We start from the raw sequence: 16,973 nt of genomic DNA on the forward strand, positions 1-16,973 counted from the left end.
TAGCAAACACTTTGGGTTCTCTTCCCTCTGCGTATGGAACGAGGGAGAGAGTAGCAGCTACTTCAGGCTGGGGCAATTTAGAAAACAGAAAAGCACAATAAAATAAAGATGTAGTTGGGAAAGAAATGTTTATTTTAAGTTTCTCAGAGGGATTTTACAAACAATGGAGCATTTAAAAAAAAAAATAATCAAGTGATCAAAGTACTTGACAGTGTCCCTTAAACACACACACAAGCCCCTGGACAGAGGAAGTCACACCAGCGAGGAGGTCGATACTGCCGAAGAGCGGCTGGCATCTGCATAGTTCTAAGAGGAAAGATGGCAATGGTGGTGGTGGTGGTGCTAAAAGTGCCATCCTGGCATGAATGCAAGAGAGCGCTGAAGTATGTACGCGTGTACCTGCAGAGAACAAAGTGCATGAAATAACACGCAGAGTAGGTATTGTAGAATAAATTTATTTACCCGCTACAAATGAAAACGAGGTGTGATGCTTCTTACTGTCAGCATGTCAAGAGACAACTGATCTTATTTACAACTCCTGGAGGTCACACATGCAGCTGTGGTGACTGGCTAAAAGTCGTCTGTCAGATAAACGCATCACAATATTTTGTATTGCACCAACATCTGTCTTACTGCCTTCGATTTAAATAAGTTACGTTACAGTGCAGAGGAGGTCGATTTGCACACACGATAAAAAAAATCCAGAGTTATGCACTGGAGGCTTACGGTTTGACATTCATCTGTAATCTTCTCAATGAATTTTATAAATAGGATAGCATTGTACATAAGCTGTTAGTAGCATGTCTGGATGATACAATACAGAGAAAGATTTGTCTACAACCCAAGGCATGCAGTATTTTGATATCGTACATTGTATAAACTGACGTTTTACATACAGAAATATGGAAAACTGGCTGACAGCTCCGCGATTCTTGTTCAAAGATAAACAAACTCTTCTCCACGCAGCACAGAAACCAAACTTCTCCGGAGAGAGCTCCCAATTCGGTAAGCTATATTGCACGTTTGTACATCTGTATAATGAAGTCCTAATGGTACCACACGTTTCTTCCACAGAGAACACAATGAGTTTTGTTTTAGGGAAAGCAAAGAATCTTTACACATGATACATGCAGAAGTTTTGGTAGATGTGTTGCTAAAAAACACATGCACGCAACAAAACAACCTTACATTTCTGCAAAATTGTTTAGGAAGCGATTACTCCAGTATTGCTGAAAAGGAAAGAAAGAAAAGGCATCAGTTAATGAAAGGATGAATGCCAAGGATCATCGTACAAGCAAGACTAAGGTCAACAGTGGCAGGAGAAAGAATGTTAAGTTGGTCACTGGCTGCTCTGTCGTTGAAGGGACACTCTCAGGTGACTTTGTTCTCAAAGCTTAGAACCCTCTGGGTTCTCTGCATCAGCAGAGCTCCCTGTGTCAGCAGCAAAGCCAGCACTTCCCGCAGAAGTCCGCAGTGGAAGAGAATTAAGACGTGGTCAGGCGGCTCCTGCCTTTCTCCGTCTGACTAGTGGTAACAGATGAGTCTCACTTATCCGTAGTTTTTACTTGCAGGTTCCATACTACACAGTTTGAGCTCGAGTTTTTGAGAACTTTAAGTGTGTTTTGCCAATCGAGGCATTATATTGCGTGTTTGGCCCCAAAGTGACCTAACAATGTCCCTTTTCCAAGTTACTCAGTTTATTCTGGGAAGCAGTAGGAAAGCTTTGAAGAAGTCATTAAACTACACAGAGTAATTAATGTGTAGGCAAAGGGCAGAGTACACCGTAATAAAGCTCTACTGTACTTTACCCCTAAAACAACACGGCATAAGATTAGCCTTGCGCCAAGGAGAGAACAGTGTACTCTGATTCCCTAGAACTTGATGGTGGCTCCTCCAAACACTGCTTCAACACTAGAAAATTTAGGCTCTCCTGCTAAGATTTGAAAATGCATATTAATGTAATTAGGGATGTAATTAGCAGAGATTAGGGAAACAGTTAATGGTTAGAAGTGCAAAAAAGTCAACAAGACAGGTGCAAGAGACAGACAGCTTTGTATCAGTTTCACCTCCCTTCATCTCAGCAAATTCAACCACCTTTAAGGGTTCACCACGAATATTCTGTGCATCAGCTGTGTTCTTGGCACAGTGACAGAGGACTGCTGTACTGCATTTTATCATCACGTTAAAAACTCATTTTCTTACCAGTAGCCTTCTCCAGAATGGCCTCCCTACAAACAAAAGCCTTGTAGCATTTTGACAGATCAGTATAGTATTTTTCCGCAGCCTCTTTCGTACTTATTTAATTTGCAGTAATCTTTGGGAAACCAAGTATGAACTATTTTTATTGCTTGGACGCCAGCAAGCAGGAGCAGCTCGTTGCGTGGCTCACAAACAGGACGTGGAACCACTCACATTTGAAAGCAGAGGGGGCCTGAGGCACGATGAAGATAAAAGCTCCTGTCTAAATATTTGACATAACGACTGCAGCTGCTCGACCAGTTTCTTTGCTCCGATTTGGACCCAGCTACAGAACACTGAATTCGGGAGGAGCTGCTCTCACACCACACCTCACTGATTTCCCAGCATAAGCCAATACCCTTCCCAGTGTTCCTAGCATAAGGCAGCATCAATCCCATGATTGACACCGGCCTTACACACCCCTCTTGACTAGAAAATAAGTAGCAATATGTGAGGACACAAAGGAATCCGGAAACAGTGAGCTTTTTCATCCCCGCTAAGAACAGAGGGTAAAAAAAAGGATAAAGTTACTTTCTAAAAGTGGGGTGGGAGATACAGCCTGAGTTACCCACGTGCTTCTGTTCGTATATTCACAGGGCCAACACGTGAAAATGGAGTTGCCTATTTTTTATCCCTAGATGACCCAGTACAGTGAGGAGGTTGGAGAGGAAAAGCTACACGAGAGTTTCAGCTTTGAGATGCTGGCAACTAAGCCTGTTCTGAATTCAAAGTCCTCTCTCCGTGGCCTCCCTAGATGAAAGGACTGATAGCCAAAGAATGCCAGGATCTACGCAATTAAGGATAATGATTTTAGTCAATGCCTTTTCTTGCGGTGCGTTACTAACTTCGCATGGCGTTTCTGTAGTTTCTGAACTGAAAAGCCATCAGCTGCCTTCTGCTGCTCTAACGTCAGCAGCACAGCGCAGCAGCCTCCCACAGCCTGCTCAGCTGGAGAAGGGGTGAAAACCAGAGCCACACAGCACTCCAGCTCCACGATCACATGGAAGCTCAAAGCAGACTGGGATTTCAGGGCAGGGTGCTTCACTGCCTGGGAGGAAGCTCATGGTAGGTCTTAACATTTGGCCAGTCCAGAGCCCACAAGGCTGGTATTTACCAAAACCAGAAGTACTGCAAGCAACAGCTGCCTTTGAACCTGGGATAAGCAAGTGCTGACCTTAGGGAACCCTACTGCTCCATCTCTACAGGAAAATTTGGACAATAAGGCTGAGCTAGAAGAAAAAACACAGGTGATTGCTTGGGCTCTTTAGGAGCACCTTGCAGAACCTGACTGTTCCTGTAACCTGCAGGGATGAGCACCACTCCCTCTACCCACCAGTCATCCAGCTTTCAAAGGCAAACTCCAAGGAACACAAGGCCCTTATGCAAGTGCCCCAAGACATCTGGGATGAATGAGCTCTCAGATGTCAGCACCGAGACCCATGACACAAGCAGTGAGATTCATCTTCAACATGGACAAAGATCCAACAGAGAAGTTGTTGAAGACTGAATTCTACTTCTTGACAGTCATTTTCCCCTTCAGCTTCTTAGAGACAGTGAGAAAGGGGGTATACAGCGGGATTATTTGGCACAATGGACAGGAACAGGATTGTACGAGAAGCAGAGCTGTTCATGGTGACAGATACATGACTTCACAAAAGCCCACCAACATCGTGCTCTGGAGGTTCACACAGAACCAGCACTGAACAACTCCGAAGTGTTCCTGCCCTGGAAATGTTTGTCAATAATGTTGGGAGCACATGAAACTAACTTGCTAGTGTTTGTTTCCAATAAGTAACATACTTGTACATATGCTGATTGATCTCATGGAATCCTAAATCACATGAGATTAGTCTCCTGTTCAATGAAAAAGGGACGAGTCTCATCTTGACTATTGATATAGCAAGTGGCCTGTGCTGGCCGTTGGTTTTGTGGTATGCGAAACTTCAGTTTGTCAAAGACAGGTTCTTCCGCACTAAAGAGGGCATTCAACAGGATTCGAGTGCCTGCAGTTCAGTAACACACCTATTACATCATCAGGGCCAGCTCCTGAGTCACTTCAGCATCAACTCAAACAAATCCAAGTCTATATAGACAGCGAGTACTCAATGCAGCAGAATTTCAGTTAAGGTCTGTGTATTTTGAGGTTACCATCTATATTTGAAAGCTTGCAACCTAGGGAATTATCTGTGCTCACTGGATTCCAGCTGGCACCAGCAGAACATAGCTTTTAACTATCGTTTTCCTCTATGAGGAACCAGAAAGCTGTTTGAATTTGGTTACTAAAGCAGGCTGAGCCAGCACGAGATCACACAGCACCTGCTACTCTACAAAGACACAGCGACCCTAGTACCATTTTCCAAGACTATCCTGTTAAGCTGAGACTCTTCTTTTGGCTTTTCACATGACCACTGCACAAAGTGTTTCCACTTACTGGAAATAGTAAGCTGGTTTTGCAAAGAGGAGCGCCTGCACTTTGAGCACTGCAGACACCAGAGAGAAGGGAAGGGTGGTCAGCTTAGAGGGGCATCCCCTACCTTCAGAGCAGGAAAAAGCTTTGCAGTAAACCAGCACCTGACCACGAGTACCAGAGTGTTTTGGACACTAAACATTCCTGTGAACAGCTGTCAGTGTCTTAAGATTTGTCCAATTTTATCTCAAACTTAAGACCAAAAGCTGTAAGATCTGGAGGCACTAAGGCTCCTGGGTGCTATAAAGCAAGACCTAAAATACACCAAACCAAATGCAAGTGCTTTGACTTCAGAATCAGTAATTTGAGCTTCAGACCACAAAACAAGAGTCTAAAGTGGTGATAATAATGTAGCACAGCAGAGTTTGACAAAACACAGCATGGGAATGAAGGAAATTACTATTTATTCTTCAACACGTGTACAGCATATGCTATTTTACAGCAAGTCACCACTGGCATGGTGAAATGGAAGAGAAATACTCACTTTAGTCGATGAAAGTTGGAAGGCATTGGAGAAAAACACCACAGTTAGGACTGTTAATGACTTACACGTTGTTGATACAGGACTGAATTTGAAAACATGCTTTAACATTTACCGTAATAATGAAGGTGGTTAGTGCCACATTAAAATAAAAATAGTTCTATACAATATGTTCAATTTGGTCATGTGCTATTTACAGATTTTACAAAAAACACACACGAGCTTGTTACTTCAAGTCAGGCTAATGACAGGCCAGCAGAGTAACTCCATGTACACAACTGATCGTTAGTGCCCTAAGTGTAGGAAATCCAATTTCTTGCTATTCAGTGCAAGTTATTTTCCCAGGTCTCGTTACAAGTTTTGATCTTGGGGGGTGAGAGGGGGTGGGAAGAAAGAGAAAGGATCTGACACACGTAAATAAGGTATTAAAACCCAACTCAAACCCTCTTTTGAATTAAAATAGGTTGTGTTTGTTAAAAAGGCTTGGTTTAGATTTAAGTAGACAGAAGTAGCCCTCCCTATCCCTGCATAATGGGCAACACTGGCAAAGTAAGGTCTGTTACAATAAAATACAATAGACACTTAAATAAATAATCTTAAAAAAAAAAGACAACCCTACGTGTGTTGAGAGTATGAAGAACCCCAGCAGGCTGCACCTGGAATGATATTTTCTGCACGAGCAAGATTAGGCATACCTCATACAGAAACTGGTGTAAACAAGGACAGGCAAGAACCAAGAGTGAGGGAAAAGGAAGAGGGGAAACCAAGAAGAAATCCTGACCGAGGCAGCAGTACTCTCTACTCAGTGCAGAAAGTTCTGCTTATGAATAAAACCTGACTTTATGACAAATTAAGTTTGGATGATCATGCAGAAGACAAACAATAACATGCTTTTTTAGTTTTAGACAACACACATTCATTCCCTAAAATCTGCTGCCAATTTAGTTCGATAGTGTCCGCTGGCTCAAAAAAAATTTTTTTTTACATGATGAATAGACTATTGAACAGAACACTGTACATGCTTTTCATCTACAAAAAAATATTTGCATAAAATAGTGTTAGTTCTCTGTACATGTCAATGGACACTTTAACTGTGTATAAAAGAGGAATATATTGCCCCCACTGAAGTCAGAAAAAGCAAAAAAAAACCAAAATCTAGATTATGAAACCTCCATCACCGGCAAATATGTTCATGTGAAAATTCAGCAGAAATAGACAGTTGCTCTAAACAATAAAAAAATTAATTTAAACTTTTTCTTTGAATGTAAAACTTGTCACCGTGTCAGTCAAGACCAGAACATATCACTAAAGTTAGTGTCTGTGCTGTAAAGCCAGATAACCAGGGGCAGAGTAATGAGCACAAACGGCCAGGACACTCCTTCGGTGCATGCTGACAAGGAGCAGGGTTTGGTGGCAGGCCGCACACTATCTTTACCAGGTTCCAGGTAGTTACGGGCCACATATTTAAGTGTCTCATCCAGCAGAATGACAGGTAGTGAGATTTTCAACACCATCAGCCACTGCGTCACGTTCAAAGGCGTGATCTGGAAGATAATCTGAAAGAAAAGCCAAGCGTTACGTCTTTTCTCCCCCTCCATCCCTTGCCGTAAACCCCAGAGAAGTTCTTGCTCCATCTCCAAGTTCGGGGATGGGTGTAAGACACGTGCACTTACAGGCAGCGGTTCCACATAAAGGATAAGGAAGTGGAGTGACATGGACAAGCAAATGGCGCCCACCAGCCAGATATTCTCCCATGGGGGCATCCTCATCAAGGACTGGTTTTCTGACAGACTGCAACAGAAACATGGCACACACGTGTACGTAAGGCACTAATGGGAAATTCCATAAATTAGAAAACTGGCTGAGAACAAAAGCAGCGTGGCAAGTCACAGTTATCCCAGTCACAAAGCAAAGAAAGATACCAAGACACAGCTTATGTATTTGTTGCAACTTTAAACTACCTTTGAAGTCTGCTTCAAGAGGCTGTTGCAGTTCAGCCTCACATTTATTTTTGAAAGCTTCTGTGTGTTCTGCTCATTCCTGATCATAGAATCACAGAATCACGGAATGGACCTCAAAGATCATCCAGTTCCAACCCCCCTGCCATGGGGGCAGGGACAACTTCCACTACACCAGGTTGCCCAAAGCCTCATCCAACCTGGCCTTGAACACTTCCAGGGATGGGGCATCTACAACTTCTCTGGGCAACCTGTGCCAGTACCTCCCCACCCTCTGAGTGAAAAATTTCTTCCTTATACCTAATCTAAATTTCCCCTCTTCCAGTTTAAATCCATTGCCCCTTGTCGTATCACTACATGCCCTTGTAAAAAGGGCATGCAGATCTACTCTACCTTTTTCACTAAGACCCCAACATCCTCTCCATGGGAGGGGTAAGGGAAGGACAGACATGGCAGCGTAAGGCAGAATCCCCCCCAGTCTCTTGTACGCCTGGGGACTTGGTGCGCCCACTGCTGAAATTCACTGAAGAGACTGGCTGGAGGGCGGAGTACTCGCACCATCTTAACGCTCCTTCTTTCATTCTGCTCTTCAGATTCAATCTGCATTTAGGCCACGCTGCAGAAGAGGCTGAGATCCAGAACACCAGATGCAGAGCAGTATCTTACTATGCAGGACCATCACAGCACACTCGTGTCTAAAGTTTATTTGTTTTTAAATTAACTGACCTCTAAGCTATTTGAAGAAAAATACCCTTGACATTGTGCTATTTAGTGGTTTCCATTTATAATCTAATATTAATTGGCTAAACTCACGCTCCCTTAGGGCAGGAAAAATTATTTTCCATATCTTCAACATTCTTATTTTAGTTCTCCTTGATATCACTTTATACTAACATAGGAAGGATAATCTGACTGATTAAGCTTAGATTAGAAATAATGGAAAGTATTTCAGTTACTCATGCTTAGTAAAATACCAGAGTGAGTTGGCAGACTTAAAAATATAACATTTGAGGTCTCTTATCATAAGGTATCTAACAGAGTCATTTTGTTAGCACTAGCAGGATTCAGAAAGGAAATATAACTCATTCTTCATTAATTGAGCTGTCCATACAGAAAGAACTAAATCCCACAGAAGGCAGGATTTTGGGTAAGCTGTGCAGAAGCTTTGCTTTCCTACTTGGACATACGAACCTGTTGAGAGCATTGCACATCTCTATGGTGACAAGTACAGAAAGAGCCATTGTCATTGGATATGGAGACTCAAAAACCACACAGTCAACACCAGAGAAGTCTGGATTGTCCTCTTTGCACTGCAGAAAGTGACTCTGGAACAGAACAATGTGAACTCATTTCCACAGTTTGTTGACTTTTAAAATGTAAAACAGGCAATTATGAAATAAGCAGTGAGTATTACAAGAACAAAACTTTTTAACATGATGCCTAAAAGCACTGGTTTTAAAACTTTCGCCAGCTTTAGAAAAATCACCTTTAGTCTTGCTTACAAGACAACACTTAGACCTTTAAATTGTTTAGAAGCTCAGGTATCCCACCTCTGAGCTTTAGTATTAGGACTAATTTATCATAAGTTTTACAGTAACAAGTCTGAAAACATCTTGTTATATGAATTTCTGCAACCTACTGTTTTTCTACAGTCGTTTCAAGTAACAAGTACAAAAGAATAATGTACCTCCCCTCTCCCCCCAAGAGATATTAAACTGAGCAAATACCAGCTGATAAAAGGTAACTCTTGGACCACCATCAGCAGCAATAAACCACCAAGCAGCAGCACCCACTGTGGCAGCACCAACATAACCTTAAAGAAAACAAAGTGCTTTTTCAGTGTTGTGAACTGTTGGCAAGAGAAAAACCTCACTTGCCACACTTCAACTTCTACCTTAAGACCTCCAGTACTGTAAAAAAAAAAAATAGACTGTAACATTATCTCCTGTGCAAGAAATCTGCTCCACCAGTTGTAACTTAAATAGTCATTAAATCCTGTACCAACATCTGCTTATGGAAGCTGACAGAACTTAAGGCAAACAAGGCTATCACTTGAAGTAATCAACCTACAATTTTTCTTCTTTCCTCTCAGAACCCTATGTGTCTCTACTTATACAAAGTAAGTAAACATCAGTATTAGTTAAAGATCTACTAAGTTAGTTAGGAAAATTAAGGTCACAACTACTGGCATGAAGACAGTGTGATTTAAGTATCCACGTACTTACTCTAGCTTTATAGTACCAAAGCTATTTTAAGTTTAAATCTAAAGCACAAAAATAGTAGGGTAGATAGATGACAGTTGTCATTTTCAGTCTTCGAAGCAGTTCTACTACAACCTCAACAGCAAATAGTTCATTAATTGCTGGTCTTGGTTCTTCAATCCCAACCCCATAACACACTCATCTTCCTAAGGCTGACAGTTATTGCACGAAAAGTTAAAATCTGACACCTCGATGCTTTAGCTGAATTTATTTCAGCCTGGAATGAGTCAAATGGGAAAAGGCAAGGAAATGACTTCTTGAGTACAGAAGTCAGACTTGGCCCTAAGTTTATCTGTTCCTGAAGGGCTTCTCCGTTACAAGAACTACAGTACCACCCACTACCAGACATTATGTAAATATTTGTGTGTCAGTATCTAAAATTTCTAATGGTTCTGACAAATTGGTGAACATCAATGATATTATGCAACTAGGGCTTTTGGTGCCTCACTTGCTGCAGTTTTATTTTATAAAAAATAAATCACAATTTCACCATTCCTATCACAGCACTGCCTGCAAACATGCAAAACAAAATGTGAATCTTGAAATGAAATAAAGGAAGAATACCAGTTCCACAGAACACTTATTGCTAGCTTTCAAGATTTCAGCATTCAAGGAGATTAGACAAACTGCTTTCAAGTGGATCTCAAAAAAGAAATTTTACCTAAATTTACTTAAAAAAAAATTAAAAAGCTATTACTACTTACATCCAATAGCTAGGTAACGGAAGAAGAGCCATCCACTGATCAGTGGCTCTTTAGGGTTGCGTGGTGGCTTATTCATAATATCAAGATCAGGAGGATTAAAGCCCAGAGCAGTAGCAGGGAGACCATCCGTCACAAGGTTTACCCACAACAGTTGGACAGGAATTAAAGCTTCAGGAAAACCCAGGGCAGCAGTCAAGAAGATACTATAAAAAAACCCACCAATTATAAGCTTATTTTTGTGCATGTAAATAAGTCCTTCTAATGCTTAAGCCTAAGCCTGCAGCATCACTTCTGGTCTCTTGCACAGTTCTCCATTTAATATCACAAGCTGATTTTCTCATTCAGAAAACTAAAAACACATCCAAGAGCAAACACTTCTAACCACTGGCATGTAAGTTTTGAAGCATTATCTTCTTCTAGTAACTCCAGGAATTAAAGAGTTTCTGGTTTAGCCTTTTTTTTTTCCCCACTCTACTTGTCTGCATAGAGAAATATTGGCGTACATACATACATGCATAAAGGTTTGCAAGCCACTTCCTAAAAGACACTAAAACTTCTGCAGACATAATTGTTTTAGCTCAAATGACTAAGCTTCACTTAGCTGATTACTGCTAGTCCCTGCAAAAACTTAATGAGCATCTAACTTCCATGGCTCCAAGCCTGTGTGAATAAACAGAACAGAAACAGGGGCTGCAGCAGAGCCATGTGAAAGACAGCTTTAAAGTTCACAAGAAACAAGACAATTGTTGTGTTATATTCCACTCAGAGAAAGTATGCTTTCATATAAGCCACTGTTAGGAGATCAATATTGACATGCTGGTACCAGAAATGCGTTCTGTGGCACTGGGGCACCATTCCTTCCAAAGACACAGAAGACACATTCTTCTGGAACTTGAGGTTAAACAAACAGCTAAGTTACAGATGTGGCTAAATTATCTGAAATACCAGTTCTTGTAATTTTTGATTAAGGTTTTTATTTTCCTATGCTAGGTAATTATTCCAATCGCCGAAATAATTGTAAAGCATTTAACCACCTACTGAGCCAGAATATTATGTGCAATCTTTTGTGGTGTGCTAAAATCCTCCAGTGAAGACTAGGCTAAAAGTCTGCAGACTCCTGCACAATCACAACCATCAATTACCTGGAGAACCTGCTTCTCTGGTTTTAGTGAGAAATGCTGGAAGTAAATAAATATCTAACAAAAGGCCTCATCATCTCTACTCTAGTTCAAAGAAAAAAAAAAAACCACAACACTTTAAACCTACCAAACAACTTCTCCAACATTGGAGGAGATCAAGTAACGGATGAACTGCTTCATGTTGTTATAAATGGCACGTCCTTCTTCCACAGCAGCTACAATAGTTGAGAAATTATCATCTGCCAAGACCATTTCAGAAGCAGTTTTAGCCACTGCAGTACCAGAACCCATAGCAATTCCAATTTCTGCTTTCTTCAACGCAGGGGCATCGTTGACACCATCACCAGTCTAAAACAAGAATTTAAAGTTGAAAAAACAAACAAAAAAGGTGGGTTTTACAGATATTTACATATAGGACTAGAAAGGAATTTTGCACTGGGTGTGGTTTTGGATCTTTAAAAAAAAAAAAGATCACTGAAGTACAGAACTATTATTCTGAGGCTTTGAGTTCAGGGAAACGTGGAAACAGTGTTTTCCAGAATAAGACATTAGTGTGACAAGGCATAATTTGGGTTTAAACACAGTGTCTGCCTTTCAAACCAAGTAAAAGTTCGATTACTCACCATAGCTGTAATCTCATCAAAAGACTGAAGAAACTCCACGATTTTCGATTTGTGGGAAGGCTCTACACGAGCGAAGCAGCGGGCGTGGTGGCAAGCATCTCTCTGAGCAGGAAGTGAGAGTTCATCAAACTCGCGACCAGTAAAGGCTTTTGTGGAAACATCTTCATCTTCTACAAAGATGCCGATGCGACGGCAAATAGCTACTGCTGTGCCTTTGTTATCACCAGTAATCATGATGACTCTGATACCAGCTTGTTTGCACAGCTTTATAGAGGAAGCCACTTCAATTCTTGGGGGATCCAGCATCCCCACACAGCCGACAAAGGTCAAGTTGGTCTGAAACAAGACAGCACCAAGTTTTAGTGCAAGATCTCGCAAACTTCTCATCTGACATTAGCCAAACAATCATGTTGTTTGTGTGCTAAATACGTCTCGGCGTAGTGACATTTGTTTTCACTCCTGTCCACAATACTCTGTGGTTCTACATTGAGCAATTAAGATACCAAAGCCTACGTCATCCTGCCATTTGGTCAAAATCAGGGTATTATGCACGATATACTTGCTCTTACGTCAGCTTTTTTCCTGAAAGAGTTACTTCAGAGGCATTATCTGTTTCCCAGTATTAAGTCTTCAAAGCACTTTAGCTCTGACACTGGATTCAGACAGCTAGAGAAGAACTGAAGGTCACAAATGTACCCGCACATTAACAAGTAAGACGAGGTAAATGAGAATTTTTAATGCTTTTGGAATCACAATGCTACATGGTACCATCTGCACAATGAGCATATAGGAGGACCCAGTTAATTCCCAGCACATCGCCACACTCTGAAATGGGATCCCACCTTTCCAAACATACCTTGCTTCAAATGCACTCGTTTTATCAGTTGAGATGTGCTCTAGTTGTCAGCCTTGCAAATTCAACCTTCAAGCAGTCAAGCCTTTCTTTTTCGTAATCGGTGCCAAGAGCACAGTGCACAAGCCAAAAACTCTGACGCAACTGCTGTCATTTCCCTGCCTCTAAATCCTAGATCCAGATTTCATTGAAAAATTACAGAGTAGCTAAGATGATAATCATGGACAGAGCTTTTGCAGCTGACAATATGGAGCAAAGCAAGTAACCTTCACCCTCGGAGAAGAAAATGGCAGGTATGTTTCACCACAAAATCCCCAAAGAGGTCTTGCAGTTGAGAAATGTCAAACTTAAAACCATAAAAGCTGAAACCACAGTGCAATTTTTGGAATATTTTTCAGAGTTGGTCTCTGAGAACCGTTTAAGGTGTTGCGATCCTGAGGACCTTACATATATATGTAAAATAATACAGCGTGCAGGTGGCTGTTTAACTGATTTCTTATACTTTTAGCCAAGCAGCAGTATGTGTATCAATCATCGAGAACAGTTTCTTCAAAGACACATACAGTCTCTTCTCAAACTGAGCATTCCCTCCACACATGTAGCTAACTATTGAGTCTGACAGCAGAAATACCCAGAGAGAAAATTTTCAGACGTAACTCCTAAAGAAATAATCAAACATAAGGAGTCACTATTCTCTAGTTTGGAAGAGGCAGAAGTGTTGAAAGGAAGTTTTACTAAACTTACCTCATAGTTAATGAAATTTGAGGAGTCCTCAAGATTCATTTCCTCTTTCCTGGGGGGATTATCATGGGTTGCCAGAGCCAAGCAACGCAGTGTGTCTCTACCAGTTCCCCACTCTCTAATGACGGACATTATTTTCTGCTTAATTCCTGAGGTTAATGGTATTTTAGCACTTCCAACACGGACATGCGTACATCTGTCAATCACACCTTCAGGAGCACCCTGCAGAGGCAAAAGAAAAAAGTAATCTAGCTTAGTAAAACCCTTCAGCCATTCCGTAACTACACTTTCCCAAGTGAGGAACTGACCTTAACAAACATCTTACTCATGGACGTGCGGCTTGGTTTGTTTGGTGTACAATAGACAGACATAGACTTTCTGTCTCTTGAGAACTCCAGAGTGAATTCTTTCTTCATGAGTTGTTTTATCACCTTATTAAAAAAACACAACAGCATAAAAATGCATTTAGATAATACATACTACAAAACTCACTCCCCAGTGAATTCCAGATAAAAGAGTACTGACCGAGTTGCAAGCATTTGCACGTTCAATTCTAGAAAGTCCTTTCAAGTCTGTGTCAAACACATTCATCTTTTCAACCAGGCAGGTAAGTGCCGTTTCTGTGGCTTCACCAACTTTTTCATATACTCCCTTAGCCTTTGGTTAACACAAAGCAAACAAAAAAACACAGGAGTTTACTTTAAACCTCACCTAGAACCCACCAGAGACAAAATTTCAGGTTTCACAAGGGAAAAAAAAACAACCACACTTAAGACTTACTATGGCTTATGAAACAAGTAAAACTCTCTTTAGTTTTCTCAGTGTTCAACAAACAAGTCATTGCCAGAGTTAATACTTAAGAGGACCTAAATACTCTCCCCCTTGACTAGAAAGGCATTTACCACTGAAAGGTATTACACAGACAGATGAGAACAAACATTTATCCCCATTCTCACACTCTCCTCTGTTCCAGGATATGTACTTACTTCATTGTAATCCAAAGAGGAATCATTACAGAGCGCACAGATCGTTGCGAGTTCCACAAGGCCATCATACTGGCTACATTTAATAAGTTTGTCATCTTTGTGCCTTTCCAAAGGAAGAAAAGAGGGAGATTTAACTTAGTTATTTAGTATTAGCATCTCACCTTTCTCCCTTCTTTAATCCCTTCACTGTAGTTCCATTTAGTACAATGCTTATTAGTTATGGACTTGGAACCACAGAACCAGAAATTGTTGAGAAGAGTAGATTTGATAAAGGTGAGTTCTGCAGTTTAGATCAAAGAGACACAAACAGAACGAAACAATTATCAATGAAATCACTACCTGAACTACAAACCCTTCTTTCCTCCAGTGATAATCATACAGCAACACAGAAGAGAAGTAAAGAGATCAGTGAAGAGGCATATGAAAGCAGCACCAGAGTAGGTGCAGGACGTGTAGGGGAGTTCCAAGGAGGAGAGAGATATTGTTGGATACTTCAGGAGCTCGGCTTCCTTAGCCTTACTGCACATTCTGCAGATCTACTGCCATGCATGAAATGCATGCACTGGGCAGGCATAAAAGCAGATTTGGCCTCTTCAATCTCTTAAAAATTCATCTGTACTACATGTGAACCTCCTAAACCAACGAAAAGCTAAGTAATTTCACAATACAAATTCCACTATAAAAGAAATACTCTTAATGATGACTTCTTCAGAGAGAGGGAAGGTACAGAGTAATGCACCGTTTAGACATCACAAATAAGAAGCAACTTTGCTTTCACATTTGGAAATTGTTAGCATGCGAATTCATTTTCTGGAACATTAGCACACTTCTACAGCAAGCGTAAAAGATGCAAGACAGTGCTCGATACTGTCATTTTCCCTCCTACCAAAATTAGCAAGACGTAACTCTTGACATCTTTCATTAAAGCCCTCAAGAAAGAAAAAACAACCCAAAAAGGTCTGGTGGTAGAAAGATATGGATCACTACTCCGTGAGAATTCATAACATCGACTCTGCCATGTCCAATTACATAAGCTTTTGTTCAGCCTCTTGTAGTACCACAAACAAATTCTAATGTTTTAAAACACAGCATGTGAATAAAACGCATCTTAAAAAAACAAGTATGTTTTTAAAGTTTCGTTTTGCACATAATTCTACAGCCATAGCAGCGGTTTTAAACTCTGAACTCTTTTAAAGTTCTCAGCAGCTCTGCCACCTCATCTGTCACAGTTAATACTTCTGTTTTCACCTGTTCTGGACTTGAAGACAACTAGCATATTTGAGTATCCCTAACTTGTTACACCAGTGTTTCCCCCCACCCCTTGCCTGCATGTTCCTCATCAACAATTCCTGAAGATTAGCAAGTGCATATGGAGTCTAGGATGCTGTGGTCAGTTCTGGATAAAGGTGTTTGGTTTTTTTCTTAAAACTTCAGGTTTTTCGATTAGCTAAAGAGGAATTCACCTGAAGGTCAAATGCAATCTGCTAGCTTTTGCCACAGTTGTCAGTAATTATTGTTAGCTTTATGCTCCCAGGTGGCAAGTAAGCACGTAAACTGTGCATGCTGAGACCTGACAAAACTGCTCCCAACTGACAATCTCCTAACATCACTGGGAAATCTGTCAGTACAAAATTTCAGTTTTTCAGAACAAAATATTTATAATTTCATATTCTGAACGCATCTTAGGGGAAAGTTATGTATCAAATACTTTAAGTGAAAAATTATTATTTATTGCAAAAGTGCTTAGTAGTTATGAAATAGAGTAGGCTGCCTATACAACTGTGGAAGACAACAGTATCTGAAGTTGGAGTACAACAAGGAAATATTTGTCAAGAATGGTTCCTATCTAGAGCAGGTCCTGCCTTGGGGCAGTGCAACGGACCAGGGTGCCTTAAGGTCCCCATCAAACTTTGTTTCCAGTGACAGTCTGCAATCCAAGGTGAAGTCAGTCAGATTTAAAAAAAAAAGCTGTCTATAAATGCAGAAACAAATTAGCCCTAAAGGCTTGAGAATTTAGCTCCTTGTTTCCTTATGCTCCAATAACAGCCTTTCCTGTGGCAATTTCCCTTTCACAGAATGTTCTTTATGTACGTGAATGCAATGCGATTAACATGCTTATTCACATCTCCCCAATTTCGGCAAGTAAAAATAGAACATTAACATATACTGATGACTGCCTCATTATACCCGACATCTGTCACACACTATATTTTATTATTTTGTTTATCTAGAGCTCTTGCGAGGCCAGCTAAAGCATAATAGCTGGATGCTTCACAAGATGTAGAATTTCACCTTGCCTAAGAAAGTGCCGCCTCCCGAAATGACAGCATAAGCTTTTGTGACAGCAATTAGCTTTGAAACAAAAGAGAATTGAGGAATTAAGATTTCCTACCCCACTAGTAGAGACTTGCAACTGATAAAGTAAACCACATGTATCATTCCTTTCCTAAGGGAGTGGGTTTAATACCAGCTCAAATACCAAAGGCCAAGACAAACAGACACACGTACTGAAATACAGACGC

The 16,973-nt window shown here is 40.8% G+C and overlaps 1 protein-coding gene across 2 annotated transcripts in view; it reads right to left on the bottom strand.

Annotated features, from left to right (window-relative positions):
* Positions 1–6,180: 6,180 nt before the first annotated feature.
* ATP2A2 (ATPase sarcoplasmic/endoplasmic reticulum Ca2+ transporting 2) overlaps positions 6,181–16,973 on the bottom strand; it is a 40,704-nt gene continuing 29,911 nt past the window's right edge. For both annotated transcript variants that reach the window (XM_086623235.1, XM_086623234.1), the window contains 11 exons: positions 14,452–14,554; positions 13,991–14,122; positions 13,774–13,896; positions 13,469–13,687; positions 11,872–12,207; positions 11,376–11,596; positions 10,110–10,312; positions 8,872–8,957; positions 8,336–8,469; positions 6,860–6,977; positions 6,181–6,742 (listed from right to left, as the gene is read on the bottom strand). In XM_086623235.1, the coding sequence (XP_086479361.1) occupies positions 6,473–6,742; positions 6,860–6,977; positions 8,336–8,469; positions 8,872–8,957; positions 10,110–10,312; positions 11,376–11,596; positions 11,872–12,207; positions 13,469–13,687; positions 13,774–13,896; positions 13,991–14,122; positions 14,452–14,554 (1,945 nt within the window). In that variant the 3' untranslated portion in view covers positions 6,181–6,472. The remainder of the gene's footprint in view (positions 6,743–6,859; positions 6,978–8,335; positions 8,470–8,871; positions 8,958–10,109; positions 10,313–11,375; positions 11,597–11,871; positions 12,208–13,468; positions 13,688–13,773; positions 13,897–13,990; positions 14,123–14,451; positions 14,555–16,973) is intronic.

Source organism: Tauraco erythrolophus, chromosome 19 (genome assembly GCF_009769465.1).
Source record: "Tauraco erythrolophus isolate bTauEry1 chromosome 19, bTauEry1.pri, whole genome shotgun sequence".
In the NCBI taxonomy this organism is placed as follows: domain Eukaryota; kingdom Metazoa; phylum Chordata; class Aves; order Musophagiformes; family Musophagidae; genus Tauraco; species Tauraco erythrolophus.